Source organism: Chlamydotis macqueenii, chromosome 3 (genome assembly GCF_036417535.1).
Source record: "Chlamydotis macqueenii isolate bChlMac1 chromosome 3, bChlMac1.mat, whole genome shotgun sequence".
NCBI lineage: Eukaryota > Metazoa > Chordata > Aves > Otidiformes > Otididae > Chlamydotis > Chlamydotis macqueenii.
This window is the reverse complement of record NC_141558.1, coordinates 107872741-107892631: the sequence shown is the minus strand read 5'-3', so window position 1 is coordinate 107892631 and position 19891 is coordinate 107872741. Positions and strand designations below refer to the sequence as shown.

The window sequence follows — 19891 nt, the reverse complement described above, 5'->3', positions numbered from 1 at the left end:
TTCCAGCCACTTTAAGCCTTCAGGACACGTCCTTTTATACTCGCTTTGTTCTTGTAGACATTTACAGATAGCTTTATTAGTAAGAGAACTGTCAAAGGAAGACTCTCAGTTTTGGAACCTGACATCAAAAATATTCCTTCTTGCACAACTTTAAAAGTACCACTAGCTTGAAGACTTAACTCCTGTCAGCAACGCACACAAAAAATTGGAAGGTGCCAAAATAGAAAAGTGATCTCCAAAGCAGTGGTACAACTCTATTATGAGAGTTTGTTTCCCTGATGATTGCAACTCTCAATTCTGGAAGGCAGCAAGTTGGACCTCTTGCCATAAATTTAATTCTAAAGAAAGAATTCTATGGCAAGGATTCATTCATTCATTTTGATTTGTAGCCATTGTGATAGTTCCAAGGAGTGTTCTGTCCCACATTCCTCAGCATTAGCAATATTTTTCAAATAACCAATGGTCAATGTCTGTCTGTGTAGATTTTTAGCTCTTGGGGATCTTATGTTTACACAGTACCTTGCCCTACAAACTTTCCTGGAATACAGAACAGAAGAGTACACTGCCTACCCAGTTCCTGACACAGGAAAAGTTCCATGGCTATTCTACCTCTCACCAAAGTCAGGGTAACTAACTTGGATGTACTTTTTACAATCTCTCTCAGTAAGAAATCCCATATATAAAGTGTCCTTCATAACAACTGTATTTTTTGGTTCTAGGTGGAAACAAAAAATGAGAGAGAATCCTTTAACTTGGTTGGTGTATGCTGGTCGTATCGACAGTTCCTATGGAGTTATGAGGCTGAACTGCAGCTAGTTTGTGGTGAAGCGTGCAAAGTGTGACTCATTCAGAAAGCTCAACCCAAGAACATTTCACTCTGACATCCTACAGAATAGCTCCCTCATGCATTTTTAGTAGTTGCTGCCTATTCTTCACATTCACTCCTTCTCACAACCTTATGACACACAACTTCCAGTGTACACTTGAATCTAGGCCACAAAGGAGATACTAGAGCTTCTGACAAATTTTATTCTGTCACCGGTAACTGGAATTGGTCTTACACAATTTAAATACACAGCTGTGCTCCACTTCTGGTGGATGCACATAACGTGGCCATGCAGAAGGAAAACATATCCTCAAGTCCAGTGAGTTGAAGTGACACAGTTTCCTGAACTCCAGGAACTCTCCTGGTCAGAAAGTACTTCCTTCCTTGTTTCAAACATTTGATTGTTTCAGAGGGAATTCAAAACAATAGATTAGAAACTTTCAACCCTTCCTAAGTGTACTGCTACACAAGGAAGTCAGGCTGTGCTCTGGGAAGAGGAGATAACATTGGGAGAGTACTCTTTCCGGAAATGCAATGGCTTTTGCATCCCTTCTCTAGCACCATCCCATGAACCAGCTCCACATAAGCAATAATTCATGCTATGAGATGTCAGATGCAGTTCAACTACTGTTAGCATGCGCTAACTAGCTTCTCAGCTACTTTACTGAGCTATGTCAGGGAAGAAAACATCAGAAGCTTCCTAATCTGAGTCTGTGTATTTAAGGACAGGTAGGAAGAAAGGATGACAATTGTCTCTTTTTAGCATCTCATTGTTTAAATCTCTAACAAGGGGAAAGAATGTGCTACTACTACTGCAGTTCAAAATCTATCTCCTTCCCACCATAACTTAGTTTTACAGAACCAGCAGAGAACATTCACAAGGACTGGGAATAGATCCGGCTCATCAGCTGAAAAGCAATCATTTTAATCATACACATTCTCCTAACACAATTCATTTAATCTAAATACATTACAGAATGCTTTGCAATGACAGATGAAAGATTTAACATTGAGAATATAATCATGTAATTACAGTTATTTACAGGCTGCAATTTGAATAAGGAAAGGCAATGGACATGTAAATTCATTTTTTTTCTGCAGCATTTGGGTGTCTAAGTATCCTAGACTAACTGAAAAACATCAGAAACAGAACCAATGGCAAGAGTCATTCTCTCAGACCCTGTAATCAAAGCTCTTATATGATATTACATTTTCCTAATTCTCTTTTCCTATCAACGTAGAGCTACAAAAAATGTGAGGATAAAATTTTTATAAAAAACCCAAGAACTCACCTGGTTCTACACACTGTTTTTAGAGGCAAACAGGAAATGGACCTCCCCGCCAAGCTGGGTAAAAGGAAGGGGAATGATGGAGTTGAACACTCTGCACTCACCGTTCCTACCAAAGGGTAGATGAATCCAGCTCCAATACTGGCTCGCACATCACTGATCGGCAAAATGAAACCAGTGGGAACACCCTTCCTCTCGGGTTGATGGGAGAGGGATAGGTGAGTTTTTGCCATACAAATGGGAAGATTTCCAAATCCCTGAAAGAAAAGAAAATAAAAGTGTTTTTAAGATTACAGTGAAGGCAGAATATATTTTCACTTTGTTATCAGTATCTTCTAGAGATTCTAAAATCCATACAGCAATCGTTAACCTCAGTTTCCTAACAGCTAATATTTCAGAAATGGCCAGGATAATGTATTTCACATGCTATTCTCTCTCAGCTCAGGGCTCCAGAGGCTTGGCTGTAGTGATATCCAGCTTCTAGAGTGGGTTCTCAATTTAGGGCCAGGTGCAAAAGTTGCCTATACAACAGCTAGAGTGGGCTATTTTCAGAATAGGTGCACAACAGGTACCACAGTGAACAAGAAACCTACAATAATTCAATAAAACTACTGACCTAGTTAGATACCTACTGGAGACCAGGATTCATAGTTCAAAACTCTCTAAGCGTACTAATGTCGTCTTGGGGGTAAATACAAAGGGCTCATGATGCTTTGCTTTTTTTTTAAACAGGACAAAAACCGCATGAGGTGATGGCACCCACTCCACTAATGACAGTACAGTAGTTACTCGAAAAGGGGGAAAAAATCAGCGGAAGGCTCTCAGCAGCTCCCCCCACCCTATTTGTCTCCCAGGTCATCGATTAACCTTGAGTCAGGCACCTTTCACTCTTCTGTTCAACTCATTGACAAACAGGGACGCACTTCACTTCCAGGAGGAGAGGCGGCACTGCAGAGAATTGCCTCTGTGGCCCAGCGCTGACGACAATCCTTTAATGACATTGCGAAAATACCTCCTAATACTACTAATGTTTAGACTAAAAAACGATGGATTAGAGAATCACAGCAGGAAAAGATAAAGACATGGATTATTTTGCTTCAAGTACACTAAGTAAGCTTCTTTTCCATCTAAAAAATCAAATTAAATTCTCAGGAGATTTGCATTATGGAGAAGACGGCTATACTTCTGTCTGTCTGACCAGGCTGCTGAAGCATACTCAGGAATTTTTCCATGACACATCATCCATAGTTTCTATTTTCTGACAGAAAGGCTCCAGCCCTGTTTATGCACAGAAGCTGTTCCATTACAGAAAATAAATTCACCTCTCCACATGATGTCAAAACTGTTACAAAGCCCACTCCCACATGCTTTAGAAACAGTGATCTATTTCACCTTCTAGCATTTATAACTCCGTGAAAGTTATAGGAACAGAAGGAAACCAAAAGATTTTACAAGTATTTGGACCTTTGTTATTAATGTGCATAGCCATGCACAGGTCTTTTTGTGTTTGCAAACTCATTTCTTGCAGGTACAAATGAACACTCATATTCTAAAATGGGTCACATTCAGTAGCTGCTACTTTTGCAGATGTGCAGTTGTCACATGCAAGGCAGTAACCCAAAATTACCACTCCACATGGAAAGTACAGAGTTTCATCAACAGTCTCAGAATTATTCCAAACACCATACATATCTTATGGGAGATAGCTTCCAAGGTTAAATCCATTCTGTTCTGTCAAATCTAATCTAATCTAATCTAAACTAATCCATACTGACCTCCAGTCTAGCACCACGAGTAAGCTCACGCCTTTTAGTAAAGCTTGACTAAACCCTCCAATCCGAGAACCTTTTACACCCCGAGGTTTCCTAAGACAGTGAAAGACCCGACTGCGTGACTCACTGGTGTTCTTACCTGCCGGGTGTAACGATCAACTTGTGACTGTGCAGTGGGAGACAACTCTATATCCTGAGCTCCATACACCTTCTGAGCAATGATCCTTATTTTTTCAACAATAGGAAGCTGCAGAGACAAGGAAACCATACAAGGATGAACGTTAGCCAAGAGAAATTAGGATCCTGTTTGCTGAGTGAGAAATGTGAATCTCTCACTTAGATTAATCCTTGTTAAAAAGGCTTGCTAAAGCACGAAACCAAGTAAAGGGCACTGGTGATGGGTATGCTATTCAGCTACAGGTACATGAATTACAACCATTATTTCAGCTGCTCTGTCACTTAGGAGCTGCACAACTTGTGCGTTACAAAGTTGACAACACAAGCTTACACCCTCACCTAAAGCGGGGGAAGAAAATTACCGTCACACCATTTTAAGAATCAGGAGCTAATGCACACTGCGGATAAAAGGAAGCAAGCTCCACTGGGTTAACAGGGATCACTAGACAAATAAATAAATTTCATTTCACAATACAGATAGCCTATACAATGAGTGGAGAAGGCAAGTAGCAGGCAGCCAGGGAAGGTTGCTCTGAGAAGCAAGGAATTCTAGCAGAAAATTCCTGACCCATCACTGCTCCTTTGCTTGTAATTTTTTTTTAATTCTCACCTCCTATTCCTCCTAATATATATTTTTTGAATTGTAGATTGATATTGCAAAGCACTTTGGACACTTAAAAAAAAAAAAAAAAGAAAGCATTCTAGGAATTCTAGGATACACTTTGAAATCACAAGCTACTAATTTCAACCCTTGTCTCCATGAGTGTCCACCTCATTGTTACTCAGCTCAAACTGAACGCGTGTTCTGCCTTTATGGTTCTGTTTGAAGGCAGATGCAGACTCTCACATTCAGGCTGTTAGAAATCCTTTCACAGATTTTCAGCAGACAGTTTTTTGTAGTCAGATCAGGCATTTACTTTTTGTGCCATATTTTCTGTTTATTTAAATGACTCTTTCCTCCTTCTCTCGTATTTTGTTTTGAATGACCTTGGAGACAGCAATTGTGACCCCTGTAGCCTATTTTAAACAAGTCAACCTCTTCCACTTCTTTCAACAGGACGAGGATGATGGAGGAAGGATCATACCACCAATTCAGCTACTTCAGTGCTGATCACAGATGGCCAGAGATGTGTACAACACTCCAGGGAACATCCCACCAGTAGTTTGTACTCTAGCATATTTAATTAACAACACCTATGGAAGAAGTGTTGAACAAAATCTAAAGAGGTATCACCCGTGGAAGAAGACTTGGTAATCTCAAGCAATAAAAAAAGCACCAGAAGACAAAGTAAAAGTATTTCATTTTAATCCAACAAAGGCAAGAAATTTGTTTGTGAATAACAAACTCTATTTGGTGTATTTATAGGAAGTTGGACTAGATGACCTTTGAAGGTCCCTTCCAACCCTAACCATTCTATGTTTCTAAGTTCCACAGTTAATCACATTTTTGCAATACCTGTCTAGAAGTAATGGGTTTTTTTGCAAAGATACATCAGTTGAAGAGTTTGTGTCAGACTGATCTTTTTTGTATTTATGATCAAATTTCAGAAAAATTAAAGTAGTCTGACTTTACATTAGTAAAGAACACTAGTAACAGAGACATCACAAGAAAAGAAGCTTGCCAGACTTTCAAGTAGCTTAAATGTAAGGCAGTTAAAAGATACTAAGGCTCAAATAAAATCTCCCCCTCAGATATGAAAGTTCAAAGTGAGGTTTAAAGATGTTCCACAAGACCTTTCTGAACATGCTGTGTATATGATTACTGCACCGTAATTGGGTGGAATGATGTCATGTTCCTGACTTCAGACTTCTTACAGGAATCCAAGCAGTGCAAAAAAACATAATGAGGATTGGAGATAACACATAGCAAATATCCTGGATGTAATTCCTGGCAGCATTAAGCTGAATGGAATACTTAGTGATATGGACAGCCATCAGGAGACAAAACTTTTTTCAGGTTGATTATTAAATATGTTCATACCCATGTCCGTTTTGAACACAGTGGAAAAAATGCAAAACGTGTCTGTTAACTTGCCTTTCGGCAGCTATTTGCTTGCAGCCAAGGACTAACAGCAATGGCAAAGGCAAAATAAATTCCACTCTCTGTGGTCAGTAGGGCAACATAAAACCTAACAGCTTTCTGCTTAAACGTCTGTAAATTCACTGAGATGGAGATGGTCATTTAGATTCAACCTGCATTTGTGTCAAAATATTTCAAACTAATTTGACATCAGCGTAATTACTACGCCATCAGCCTCTTTCCAGCGACCATAGCGGCAGTTTCCAAACAAAACCCAGCAGGGCTCTGGCTAACATCAGAGCAGATGGCTTTAATGACAGTGGTGGCATCCTGCTCCTCCGGGGATGCGTGCAATATTTTGCATGACTGAACCTGAGCTGGAGAGTCAACCTGTAACCCCACAGATTCATGTTTGGGTTTTTTTTTAACCAGAAATTCAGATACTTTTCAGGTCAGTACCAAGACCTCAAATTTTGCAAGTGTAAACTCAGAAGAATCACCAGGGAGGAAGCACTTTGTGGGAGCGTGAATGGCAAACAAAAATGTTTTTCTGAGACTGTCCCAAGTTTTTGCAGGCATGTGTGTACAAACAGGTGAGGCAATGCGCACGGTGTTAGAGGAGAGTTTGAGCCTATTTAATCTCACAACACAAATGAGTCCTGGCTGAGCCCCATTCAGATAGAAACCAACAGGGACGCGGAGGTGCTCTGTACACATCGACACAGCCCATGCCTGTGCACACTCAGACATGCCTCCTGCCTGAAGTTTCCGGAGTAGGGAAAGGAGTACACTACACCACGCTAAGGATCCACCTGTATTTAGTGGGATTTTTGAGGGATTATCTATTTAGAATCACAGTGCAATAGCTTTCAATTTTAAAAGTTTCCTGTGTTTCAGTTATCAAGTAACATTGTCGGGAACTTTTGTTTTAATTTAACTTAAAGAAGTATTTTCCAAAGAACTGTCACCTAGTATTTTACGTGAGGAATACAAATTCCTTTCGGTTGAAAATAACATAAAAATATTTATCATAAAAGAAGCTCTAGTAATTCAAGAGACTTTTTACACATTTGCCACAGCAGAAGCCTGGATGTTTACAAGACATTTGTAGGGACAATCATAACTTTCTCTTATCTGGTCTTGAAGGGCAAGTTTAGCTTTAGGTTTTCAACAAAACTGTTGATTATTTCTCTGTGGAAATACTCTCACTAATGGGCACAGGGATCCACCACATGTAGTAATCTATGGAAAATTGCTTAGCTGAATTCAAAGGGGCTGAAAAATAGAGACATATTGCAAGAGATTGAAGCTAGATTTTTGCTCCAGCTGGTATCAGACTCTTCTAAAAACCCTTGTGAAATACCTGTTTGTACATTAAACACCTTGGTCAAATATCTGCCAGCAGAAGCCACATATGCCAGGGACTTAGGAAAAATACACCATTTAATATCTCTCATGGTTTTTTTTGTCTGAGAATTGTCCCCAGTGGTCTAGGATATTCCTGAAGCAGTTGTTCATTCCCACTCATAAACTACAAAAGCAGCACCCTCAGCTGTGCCAATGCAACTGTTTGCAGACCCTCAGTAAAACAGTCTCAGTGAAAGGGGGATGAAAAGTCCTGTCTGCATGGCGTGTGTTGATGTACTCTCTGTTATCTGGACAGCTATGGTGATAATAATATTTATAAAACGTGCAGACAATGAAAGCATCAAAAGCAGAAAAGATTTAGGATCAGCAATAAAAGGTGCTCCTCTTCTCATTTCCCTTATGTAAGGTTGTGAATGTTTCACAACTAAGTACATTTAAGCCGTGAACAGGTGACAGTACACAATAGATGATAGCACGGATTTAGACAAAAATTGACTTTTCTAGATATGCAACTACACATCAGTTCTAATGCTGAAGGATTACAGCAGCTTCAGACAACTCATTCCAAATTCAGTTTTAGCTTCTTGAGAAAATGGCAGCATTAAATACTCACACATTCACAGCCATATGCTGCTTCTGAGGCAAGCACAAACACACGGGCTTGTTGAGGCTGCCAAGCACCCACATCCTAAACAGGACTATCTCCTTGGCTAAAGCATAACAAGTGGTACAGCAAAAGTGCACAACTGCTCTCAGAAAGGCAGTATCTGTGTGGCTGTACATTTCATTACTTGATAGAGAACAATTAAGCCAAGAAATCAGCACTGATAAAGGGGAGGGCCTGTCAGTCCCAAGACTGAATTTACTATCCAAGCTGAAATCACACCAGTGTTGTCACCCAGCCATACTGCTATTTCCAGGCCATTCCCCTCGCAAGACGTGAGGTCAGCGCAAATTGGTGCTGTTTATTACACAAACTTCTTTCTTCCAATACTATCAACAGCAAGGCTTTTACCAAAACACAGTTTAATAGTGCTTAATTTCTGCCAGTCTTTCCTCACATTTCCTTCACTCTTCATTTCTTCCTTCAGCCATAACAGCAGACTGTGGATTATCATTTTTCCACGTCGGGTGTGATGAAGATTTCCAAGGACTGCAGAGCAGCTTCAGACTCTCCTTCATCCTCCCTTCCTCTGCTGCTCACACTCACCCATGTGCCAGGGCAACCGAGAGGGCAGCACCGCTGTTTGTGCAGCTGCACATGCCAGAGAAAGTGATCCAGGCTCAAACACAACCCAGGGGGAAAAAAAAGCCATTGTATCCCAGATCAGTTCACACACCCAGTTTACCATAAAGGCAAAGCCAGCATAAAGCACAGAGACAGAGATGGCTTTAATGCTACCTCTACAAAAAGAATTGCTCCAACTGTTCAAAACTGATCACTGAAATGCACCAGCAGAAACAGCGAGTTGGAGCAAGGACATGTGGCTTGGGCTGGGATTCCTGAAATCAGTCTTGCTGCCAAAAGCCAGTATCATGTGAAACGAAACATGCAGATTACCAGGGACCCGGCCTGGGATGGTGCTTGAGATTCCCATTGTTTGCCTCCTAATCTGGACACCTGACTTGAAGCTCTTTGGCTACTGGAGAAAGGAGTTAATCTTTTTAACACCCCCACAGGCAATTCCCGAGACTGCTGAAAGCAACCCCTGTTCCTTCCATTCTTCTGCTTTTAAACATTGCCCCTAATTTCCTCATCAAAACAGAGTCCAGCACAAAACATCTCAGAAAAGCCAGAGTCAACAGCAGTAAGTCCGTAGAGTCAGTCTTCATTCTACTAGGTTGCAGCAAAGCCACACTTTTATGAGAAGCACTGGTGTTATCTAGCTTCAGTTGAACACCTTCAGTGAATCTTTAAGAATCTCCTCACAGTTATACAACATAAATATTTAAAACTACTTTATTCTCTGAGAAAACGGAAGATTCTGCTGAAAAACACGTTTAACTAGAGAATAAAAAAGCACTATTCACTTGTAACTTACACATTTAATACTTCAAGTTCTTTAAACATTCTCTTTAGTCTCACTGCCTATTTTTAATTATGAGATCACTACTTCAATTATGAGGTCACCAGCATCTGGGTTTATTGTTGCTATGCTGCTTGCGTTTTAACAGAAATTCTTAAAATAGTTTAAAATTCAAGGCAGTGGCACTTTTATTTTAAAATTTTAATTTATGTGCTCACTGAAAGCAATAATAGAGAATTGCTGGTTGGCTAAGTGAAACAGTATGCAGCCATCACTCATTTCTCTTCTTGGGAAGGTTGCCAAACGAAACCATATGATGGGAGCATGGCTCAAGGTGCTGTGTGGGGTGACAGAGCGCAGTGCTAAAACAATAGCTGACTCAGCACATTCAAACTCCTAGCTTTTTGCCTGGATCAAATGAAAACACATTTGTTAAAGTATCTGTATATTCTGGTTCCAGAAGATCTGGGGCTGACAAAAAGATTCCCAAGTCTTTAGCACTCCTCTTCCTTTGTTGGCACAGGACAAGCGTTTGTTTCTTAATTTGCGGAAAAGCATATTCAGTCAAGTCAAACAGTTTGTGAACCAACACCTAAGCCTGTGGCCTTAGAGATTTATTTTCCATTTCCCCAACTTTGAAATCCCAGCTGTGCCTAAGAAAATGGCTTCACGAAAAGAATAGGAAAATAATGAAAACAAACATAAAAGTGCAGTGTTGTCAAGAGCCTACATCCACAAAAAAAAAAAAGATGGAGTGGAAGAAAGATAGCTTCCAGCCCTAGAGCATCCAATTCAGTGAAAGAAGCATCCAGACTCCACTGAAATCTCTTTGATGGGAGTGGGAGGAGAGGCTGGTACAGCCCTGTGGAATTCCTCTTTAGTGTCACTTCGTTGCTACACGGCTTACTAGCAGTAGGGTGGAGGGAAATAGTTTAAAGACTAGCATACCCTGGAGGGCAGCACAGCCTGCATTTCAAGATGAGAAACGACCTCCATCATTTATGAGGAAAAGTTGTGGTAAGGAGCATATATAATTTTATTTATTCCTACTCCAGCAGTGCTTAAAGGATTTTCCACTGGGTCCATACATGACTGTGCTGTATAAAGACCAGCACAGAAGTTATGTGCCTCTTAGGCAAAAGAACAGAGGTCTGTTGGGCTGATGTGACAGCAGACACATGATGGATGGCTTTCACAGCTTAGAGGCTTCATGGTATTAGTGGAGAAAACAGAAAATACCCCTGACACCACCCCCTCGCCATTCAGTCACACAGATTGAAAAGATGATCAGTTTACAAATGAAGATAAAAACTCTGCTTTAGGTCACTCCCCTGGAGGTCAGCATCCCCAAACCCAGGCCCCATGAGCCCATCTTGACTCTGCCTTCCTCTTCAGCGACTCCCCTTCTCCCAGTATAAGCACCAAGGAGCCTTCTCCTCCACTGACTGGTCTCTTCCCTCCTTCATTACTCACAACTCATTCTTGTTATTGGAGACTGTAGGCAGTGGATGGAAGAGAAGATAACACACAGAGAACTGCTGCCGGCAGTTTTCTCTGTTTTGATGCTACCCTTAGACCTCGCTGAGTGACCCATCATCTCTGACCGCTGAAGCTAGCTGGCAGCCCACATCATACTGCCATAGCACTGCAGCGGCAGCCAAAACTGTGGTCTCAGATGCTCCAGGTTTGCCCAAGTTTTTATTACGCTCCCAGCATGGGAAGGAAAAATACCAGAGCTGAGGCTGCTAACTGCCTGAATGCCTCCCCGGAGAAGTGCTGCTACTCAACCTCATTCCCAGTGGATGGCCCCAAGCTCTCCTTTGTTCTGCAGGCTGGACAGATATATCACTACACTCACCTGAAATATTATAATATCACAGTACAACCTGGAAATATTTCCATCTGTCATGATATTACCTAAAGGCAGAGCACTGGCAAGAAGAGGTGTCATCTGACAAACTTGGAAGACTGGAACAACCTCTTCTCCTCCCTCCATTTTGTGACCTTTACACTCTTCAATTTAGCTTTCCAATCATAAATCAGATGATTTGAGACTCCTCAATCTGATCTGTCAGGCTACCATGTCAGCCTTTCAAGGGGACAATGCTAACTCGCTGACTGGCCAGATACACTGATACTGCCTCATGCCACACACCTGTCCTTCTCCTTTCTTCTATCTCCTGGAGTGTTAGCCCACTGCACTCGAATTGCCTTGCAGGAAGGGGCAATGCACCTCTTAAAAAAAGTAATGCCTGCCTTCATTCAGACCTACACTTCCTCCCCCAGGTGCAGGAGGGCTGCTCTAAGTCAAGGGAGAGTTCACCACACGAGAAGAGAGGAGACCAGGATAGTGAAAGAAGGCAGGTTACTCACCAGGCATACTTTAGTGGGGAATACAGCTTCCCCTCCTGCCAAGAGCAGGCACTGAAGCCAGAGAAATTTGGGAATGAGATGCGTATGTCTCCTATACTCCCCCTAGTTATCTAAACTTACTTTTACTGGGTCAGTCAACTCTATTTTGAGTAATAGCTTTCTGCTGCAACTTAAAGACCCATACTTCAAGAAAAGTGAACCTAGAAAGGAAGTCAACAGTGATAAGAGAGCTGATATTTTGATATTTTCCATATGTAGCAAGAATATACATTAGGAAAAAAAAAAAAGATTATTCCATACAGAGTTCAGGAGGCCTTTAAAACAAACCTATCCTCCAAACACTAAAGAAATACTTGTCAAGAAACCAATTCAACAGTGAAATAAGAGAGGCTAGTGTGCACTGGGGGCAAAAATCCATACTAAACCCACACACTACTATAGTATTTATTACAACTACTGCCAATAATCTTCTCAACTATGTAACAAACTCTGGAGCCTATCACATAAAAACTCATACGTGCTCCTGCATCCCCCTTGTCCCATGCCATTCCTAATACTGTAAGCATTTCATGGTACACCATATCTGTTTATGTCCTTTTCTTACACTTTTAAAGAGGTAACAACTCTGGGCTTACTTGTCAGAGGTCACTTCTTGTGCTTGATCCGTTAAATGACACTGGCACACATATGCACTCCCAAAATCATATATGCAGCTATTCTTCGCACTGCCCTGAAAATATGCTTGAAGCTTATTATGTTCTCATTTCAACTCTTGAAAAATATTAATTTATCTAATACCAAATGTCAAACAAACCCTTGTTAGAATCAAGAAGTATTAAAAAAAAAAGTACAAGCATCAGCTACTAGGATAAAAACAAAAGCTTGCCTGCTTAGAGAAATAAATAAAGAGAACCTGAAAAGCAATCTGAAAGTGGGACTACAGAACGCTGTGTCATCTAGAGACACCCAAGGAAGTTTAAACAGACTGAATGAGATGCTTCAAGGGATAGAACCACCTCAGCACAGTCTTCTAATTAGACTAGCTTGCTGTAATACTCAACAGGCCCACTTAGCTGAGCCTGAGTCCTGAACTGACACAACTATGTTGTGTCTACTGTCTAAAAGCAGTCATTCAGCACATGCTTGGGTATCACTGGACAAAATGGTATAGGTGCATAAACATACCTCAGGATTCAGGGGAAAAAACCAAAAACTGCTGATCCTCAACTTTTTACCAGTATTTGACAGATCTAGAAAAGACTTTCTTGTTCTTCTCACATTACACACATTTGTAAACCCTTTTCAAGGAAGTTTGTTCCCAGGTGTACGTTTGGAAATTACATAAAGCACTGCAGAGGTGCATGGCATGTGGAAAAAGCCTGAGGAGAGCCCAGTTGATCTAGACTATCCTCTAATTAGATGTCTGGCTGTACACTAGCAACATAGTTTGCTGCAAACTTTGGTCTAACTAGTAAAAAAGGATGTAAAAGAGTTTTATATACAGGAGTTCTGTTTTTTGTTTTAAAATCCCCAGGGTAATGCTTTCTAACAAAACATCGAAATGTTGAAAGAATCTCTTACGGCTACAGTGGTCTGTGCTGTTGGAAGCTATTCTAATTACAGCCAGTTTGGGAAGTAAATTCTGATAAAGTTTTACAGACTGAGGAAAATAAGATGCATAGACATCAAAGGACTAAATGGAGACATGGAGTAAAGTGAGGAGTAGAGTAATATCACAAATACAGAGATATGAATGAAGCAGTAGTGGGTTTATGCAGAACATTTCCCCTTTCAATGTTCCAAAGGGGAAATAAAATAAAATGAAAACAAACAAAAAACCCACACCACAGCAAACCCCGTCAAACTTGAGGCAACCAGGACTTCAGAATATTCAAGGAACTGGACAAATCCAGCAGTTACTGGAAAGATGAGGGATGGAACTATGTCCATTCACTTACATCCCCTTTAGGCACAATGATGGAGGGAAATAATCTCTCTAAATTCCATCTTACTACCTCTTCTGTTTCTTAATTTTGTGTCATTTTCTTTGAACAGCAGAACTCAGTCCTCAAAACTGCTACATCAAAAAATCCTATTACAACCTTAATTAACATCCAGACAGGCTTATTTGGAAGAGGTGGCTTTTCTTCATGCCCAGTGACCAAATGACCTGCCACCATGACCACCTTTCATACCGTACAAGTGACAGCATTGCTGCTTCAGTCTCCTACTTCCATCCTTTGCACTGTAAGAATGAAACAGAAGCCTGAACTTTACACTTCACTGTTTTGGTTGGCCTGAATTTAGTTTCTTCACAGTATTTTTAAATCTTTATATGTTTTTATAAAATCCTTTCAACATATTTTTGAGGCTTATAATACCTGTGTTAAATTACGGGATATTAAGTTGATGTAAAGATGTGATTCATTCCCTTTGTGCTTAAGATCATGCTGCTTATGTGACAAAGCACAAAAGATGTGTCTGGGAAAGACATTAAAGTAGAAACCAATCTCATTTTCTTCCTTCATAGAGGCAGAGTCCAACCTCACCAATTCTTTCTACTCATTCATACCACAAGACCGTAACCTACATAGAATACAGTAACACCAGAGCTTAAATATGGGACTTGTCAAATGCTAATGTGCTATTCTCTCTAACACAAGTGTCCTCTAGGGAAAAACAGTTCTGAAATTTTTTTTTCTCCATTTTATTATGCAAAACCCATAAAATGATATCCTCAGTTTCCAGAGCGTCTCATTAGAGACGCACTCAGAAAGGCAGATACACTGTCTATTGTTTGGCTGTAAAAATGTTCTGTGGGCAAAACACCCTGAATAGATGCCGCAGCACTTATATTCCCAAGGTATTTCCATCTATTCTGTCAAGGCAGCGCTTAATACTAATAGAAGTCGGATGGATTATTGACATTTGGGAAAACAGTGGGGGAGGTGAAAAGAAGAAATAAAACGGATGCAAAAGATACCAGGGAGGAGAGAAAGTGAAAGACAACAGTAGGGCATATCTACCTCAGGTTGAACTTTTTTTCTGGTGAGAAGAATCAAAACAGGAACTTTTAGCCATTTAAAAGAATGAAGCTGAGGTTCTGCTGTTAAAAAATAGCATTCAAACATTTTCTAAAGAAACTTAAGTAGCACAGGGGTACAGGATCTGAAATTTGACAAGGGCTTCCTCGGTGCCAGAAAAGTCTATTTTGCTGCCCAAATTTTAACCCCTCCCACATCTGGATAGTCAGGAAGGTCCTGAGAAATCATTTGTATAAACTTCTTGGCAGTACGTCCCTCCCAATGTTCTGCCTGCGTGGTGGTGCTCCAGCACAGGGCTTTCAGGGACCCTAGCAGCCCTTCCCTGCAAACTGCTCCTCTTGTCAGCTCACAATGCTGAGATGTTACCTCGCAGACTGCAGTAACGGAATCTCCAAGGCACTGAAAAAGAGTCACCATTTCCAGCAGACACCATCTCCAGCTGACATAAGACTGCAACGTGGACCACGCTATCCTTTGTTATGTTATCTGACTAAGGGCTAAGCAAATTTATCACAAAGCCCAAGCAAGGATCAGAGGAACAATGATAGGTGGAGGAACACTAGTAAGGTAATCAGTGGGAAAACCTAATCAGTGAAGATTAGAGCACACTGAACTGCCTGTTTCCTAAGACCATCCAAGGGGAAGGTTGAGATCATTGTCCTTGGTGTGAAATGCACCAAGGTGAATCAATGGGGAAACTCTTTCATCAGAAAACTTTGCAAATGAAAGGGGGCGATGGCCTACAGCAGCACAGGACTTGTCATGGGATGTAGGAAGAAGAGCATTTTGGGACTGTGTAAAACTTACAACAGGATTTTTGAAGGGGATTGTGGGAATGCGTAAAAATTGTTAGGGCATGTTTAGTAGAAGGACCAAAGATGAGAAAAGGGAGTAATCAAGGTAGACTGAAGAGGAACAAGTGTGGGTAGAAACAGAGGGAAAAGGGGAAGAAGGGGCCGGTTGAGTGTAAAGGTGTCTGGTCAGTAGCTTGTCTGACTGAGCTCTGTGCTTGAGGACCACAGTCTGTCCTCTATTGTCATTAAATCTGATTTCTGACTACCTGTCAGAAATCTACTATGTCTGTGTGGGTGTGCTCTCTGCTCTAGATGTGTGTATATGAACACTAGAGAGCAGGAGGAGAGGTCTGAGTGCGAGCAGCTGGAGCAAACTGTGAAAGGGGCTCTTGGACCCTGGTGTGAACTGGAGCAAGGCAAGGGCACTGGGGGCTGCTCCTGGTGAGACTGAGGATCTACTGCCAACAGAAGCAGTGACCCACGTATGCTGTGTCCCATATTGTACTAGCAAACTCCAATCCCCATCAGCAGGAGAGAAGGAACAGGACTGGGGCGCCTGTGCTCTTCATGTTCGTCTGAGGGCTGAGTGTGTAAACGGGTGCTGCGAAAGGCAGTGCTTTCTCTCGGTGTTGACCCGTCTGGCTGGGCAGACGTGAGCATGAGCAGGCACATGCTGCCTCCAACATCCCTCTCACACAGAGACTGAGTGCTTTAGGGAGCCACAACTTGGAGCAATACCCACGACTGTGAGACAGTAACTAGATTTCATTTTAGCTGTTTCTCAGGACAAATGTCATGACTGTGAGATCTTTGTGGAGAAGGCACCCACAATAATTTGTGAATGCTCCACCCACAGACATACCTCTCTGTTAAACAAGAAAGTATCATAAACATCATTCAATGCACTAAATAATGAGCATTACCAGCAAGTATCCTGCTCCTCTGATTAGACAACCAGCTTTTGTGATTTTAAGCCAAGTCAAGCCCCTTTCCAAGCCTGTTAGATAGCTTTGTTGCAATATTGTTCTTGTTTTAAATCCAGCACTGATGCAGCACATATTCATTAAAAAAATCCAAACAAAAAAAAACTTACCTCCAAGTTGTAGAGATACTTGAAACTGTTTTTCTGATTGGCTGCCTTTTCCACAGCTTGAGCTAATTTTACTGCTCCTCTACCACCAGCTGACCAGTGGTTGCAGGGTACAGCATCAAATGCTCCAGACTCCTTTGCAATCTTACACACCAGATCAACCTCAGCAGGAGAGTCGGTTCTGCCAACCAAACAGTTCCATCTCATTATTTTGTTTAATTAGTTCTCTTTTATAATCCTATATACTTAGCCTTATTCTACCATCAGCAGTCATAAAGCAAGTCTATAAAGAAATTGCGCCATATACATAATGCATTTATACATAGCATATGTACTTACATGTTTCAAGAACACGTTTTGTAATTCTAACAGCTAATTAAAATGGAAGATTAATATTTCCATAACAGTATATACTATTTTGGTGGTTTTAAAACCTTAAGAACAAACTAAGGATTTAAAAGTTCTTATACTAATGATGTAAACAGGAAAATCTTTAATAGCTTATTTTCTGTATGCCAAAATTTATTAATTTAAAAACTAACAAAAGTGTGAAATTTGAACTGGATTTATTCACAAGAGTAATGAAAGAATATACTTACTTGAAGACGTTTAGAGCAACCACAACAGGAACTCCAAAGAGCTGAGTAATTTGAATCTGTTTCTGTAGATTACAGCAGCCATCAGCTACCAGCTGGAGGTTCTGTGCAATTAAATAAAAATTAATGGAAACGGTAAGACATATCAACTCTTCTCCAGCCAAAGACTTTTCCATAAATGAAAGTGAACATAAACACTGCTGATCATGACAGCTGCAGGAAAGTAAAATGCTTCCAGACAAACATATTTTGGCACTTATCTTATTAATTCTTATTTCAATTAATAACAACAGACATATTTAAGTAACTAAGCAGTGTCCCAGATTTGTACATGAATGCATTGCTCTTTTCTCGGACAAAAGACAACAGCGCAGCTGGTGACTGGTTGCCTGTCACGACTGTGAAAGGGCTGTTAGTCTCTTGTTTGCAATGTTTATAAACAAACCACAGCAGTGGGGTGAGGTTTGACATACAGATGCATAGTCTAACTGATATATACATATATATCCCAGATAAAAGCACACTACTGGATTTCCTTATTTACTCTTTTACCTCACACTTTGTAGGCCTTGTCTTAATTGCAACAACACATATCCCTAGCCTGATAAAACCAAAAGGCTAGAATTTGTCTACAGGGAAGAGACAGAGAAACCAAATCTGTAGAATCCACTCTTGTTTGAAGAATGACATCCAACACCAGGCGTAAAGTGTAAGCAGATTAAACCTGTTGTTTAACGAACAGGTTAAGTTGTCATTAATTTCAGGGAAGGTCTTTGACCCCTGCACCACTCTGTTCTTGTGCTGCCAAAATGCTTGTATGACGGACTGGAACGAAGGGCTGATCAGTCTGAAAACTTAGTGGTCCTGGAAGAACTACTGAAAAAACCTTATTTTTCAGCTAGCTCAGTTCCTCAGTACAATCTACCATGCAGTCGCACACACAGCATACACAAGAGGAATAACACCAAACAGCTGGGGGAAGGTGAAATGGCTTTACTTGTTGGCAATGCCTGTTAAAGTTGTTCACTGAATGTCAGCATTAGAGCATGCCATTGCCAATCCTGAGGCTGCACACTATCCAGTTAGAGAAATGAGAAGTTCTGATTCTCCATATACCATGTTATTTTGTCCCTTTTAACAAAAACGTCTCCTAAAGTTTTATAACAGTTCTTCTTACCTCTTCTGTGTATTCTTTCTTCAAGGGGGCACCAGCAGTTACCTGGAATAATACACAATTGAAGTACTGACACTTGATTGACACTTGTCGGAATCACAGATTGACGCTTGTCATAGTCCTAAATGGTCAGAAGTGCACTTTTGCTTACTTTCTATACTGCCAGTCACCACACACATTACACAGAACATCATAGCTTGATTGTAGCTTCTGCTTTATTCCGAGTTACATTGGTACATGAAGAATCGCAACACTTCCTATTGTATTTGGTTAGCAAGTATTGACTCAGCAACTAGTTGTAAAGGATTTATAAGAAAGGAGGAAATTGGATCCCATTCTGCACGCTTAGCAATACACTAGCAGTGCAAAGACGATGGACAGCAACCTCCAGCAACTGGCTGAAGGAACAACAGTAACCTAGATGACCAGAAGAGGAACATAATCTTTGGGTGTCCTGTAATTACTGTAATCTATGCCAAGGAACTGCATGCAAGTTATTTCCTTTCTGGAAAGTACAAGAGTATACAAACAGAGAGTATCACCAGGATACACCAGTCTTTAAGGGCCACATACATTGATCCCAGGCAGTGGACTTAGTAATTTTCGTCTCAAGCATTGGTCTTGGTCCATTTTATAGTTAACTTCCTAGTGAGAGTATCTGGTACTCCACATGCCTCTATGATGCATTACGTAAATAAACAAAAGCTTTATACTTCTAAAGACACAGATCAGACAGAAGTAGAGACAGCTATTAAGACATATTTAAGTCCTATTTTTGCTAGACTGAATGATAACACACATGACAACATACCTGCCTTGATACACATTGAAGAATATCATTAAAAATAAAGAAAACTTGCATTAGAATACTAACTCTCTAAAATAACATAATTATGTCAACCTGAAAGACTGAAGAAGGATAGCTCAGCTTTAGCTCTAAGAGATGACTAGCTGCAAGAGAGATTATGCATTCCAAAATTTTGTGGTTGTGGAAACAGCTCTGGTATTTTCACCCAGTGAGACTGTTTCCCTGGCAGCATCACTCACTTGCAGGCTGTTGGGCAGATGAAAGTGTTTCTAGGAGTTAAGTGTCTGCCTGCTTGGCTAGCGGAGTCCGATCTGATTGTATGGCTGAAGACTACTTCTACAATCAGTAATCTGTACGAGTCTCTTTGTGGCTTCAATAGCAAAAAACGATACACTGGTGACTTCTGGTACACTGGGAAAACACTTGCACAGTTTTATTAGTTCCCTTAGCATTCCCTGAGGGAATTAACCTAAGCAGATTAAAAGGACAGAAGGAGTTCCCATTATTGCAGTGAAAGAAATCTCAAAACCTTC

General features: G+C 40.7%; 1 protein-coding gene across 1 annotated transcript in view; it reads right to left on the bottom strand.

Annotated features, from left to right (window-relative positions):
• MTHFD1L (methylenetetrahydrofolate dehydrogenase (NADP+ dependent) 1 like) overlaps positions 1-19891 on the bottom strand; it is a 158262-nt gene that overhangs the window by 50066 nt on the left and 88305 nt on the right. The window contains exons 22-26 of the mRNA XM_086745151.1: positions 18554-18595; positions 17380-17480; positions 16784-16961; positions 4027-4134; positions 2220-2372 (exon numbers count right to left, since the gene is read on the bottom strand). Of these exons, the coding sequence (XP_086601277.1) occupies positions 2220-2372; positions 4027-4134; positions 16784-16961; positions 17380-17480; positions 18554-18595 (582 nt within the window). The remainder of the gene's footprint in view (positions 1-2219; positions 2373-4026; positions 4135-16783; positions 16962-17379; positions 17481-18553; positions 18596-19891) is intronic.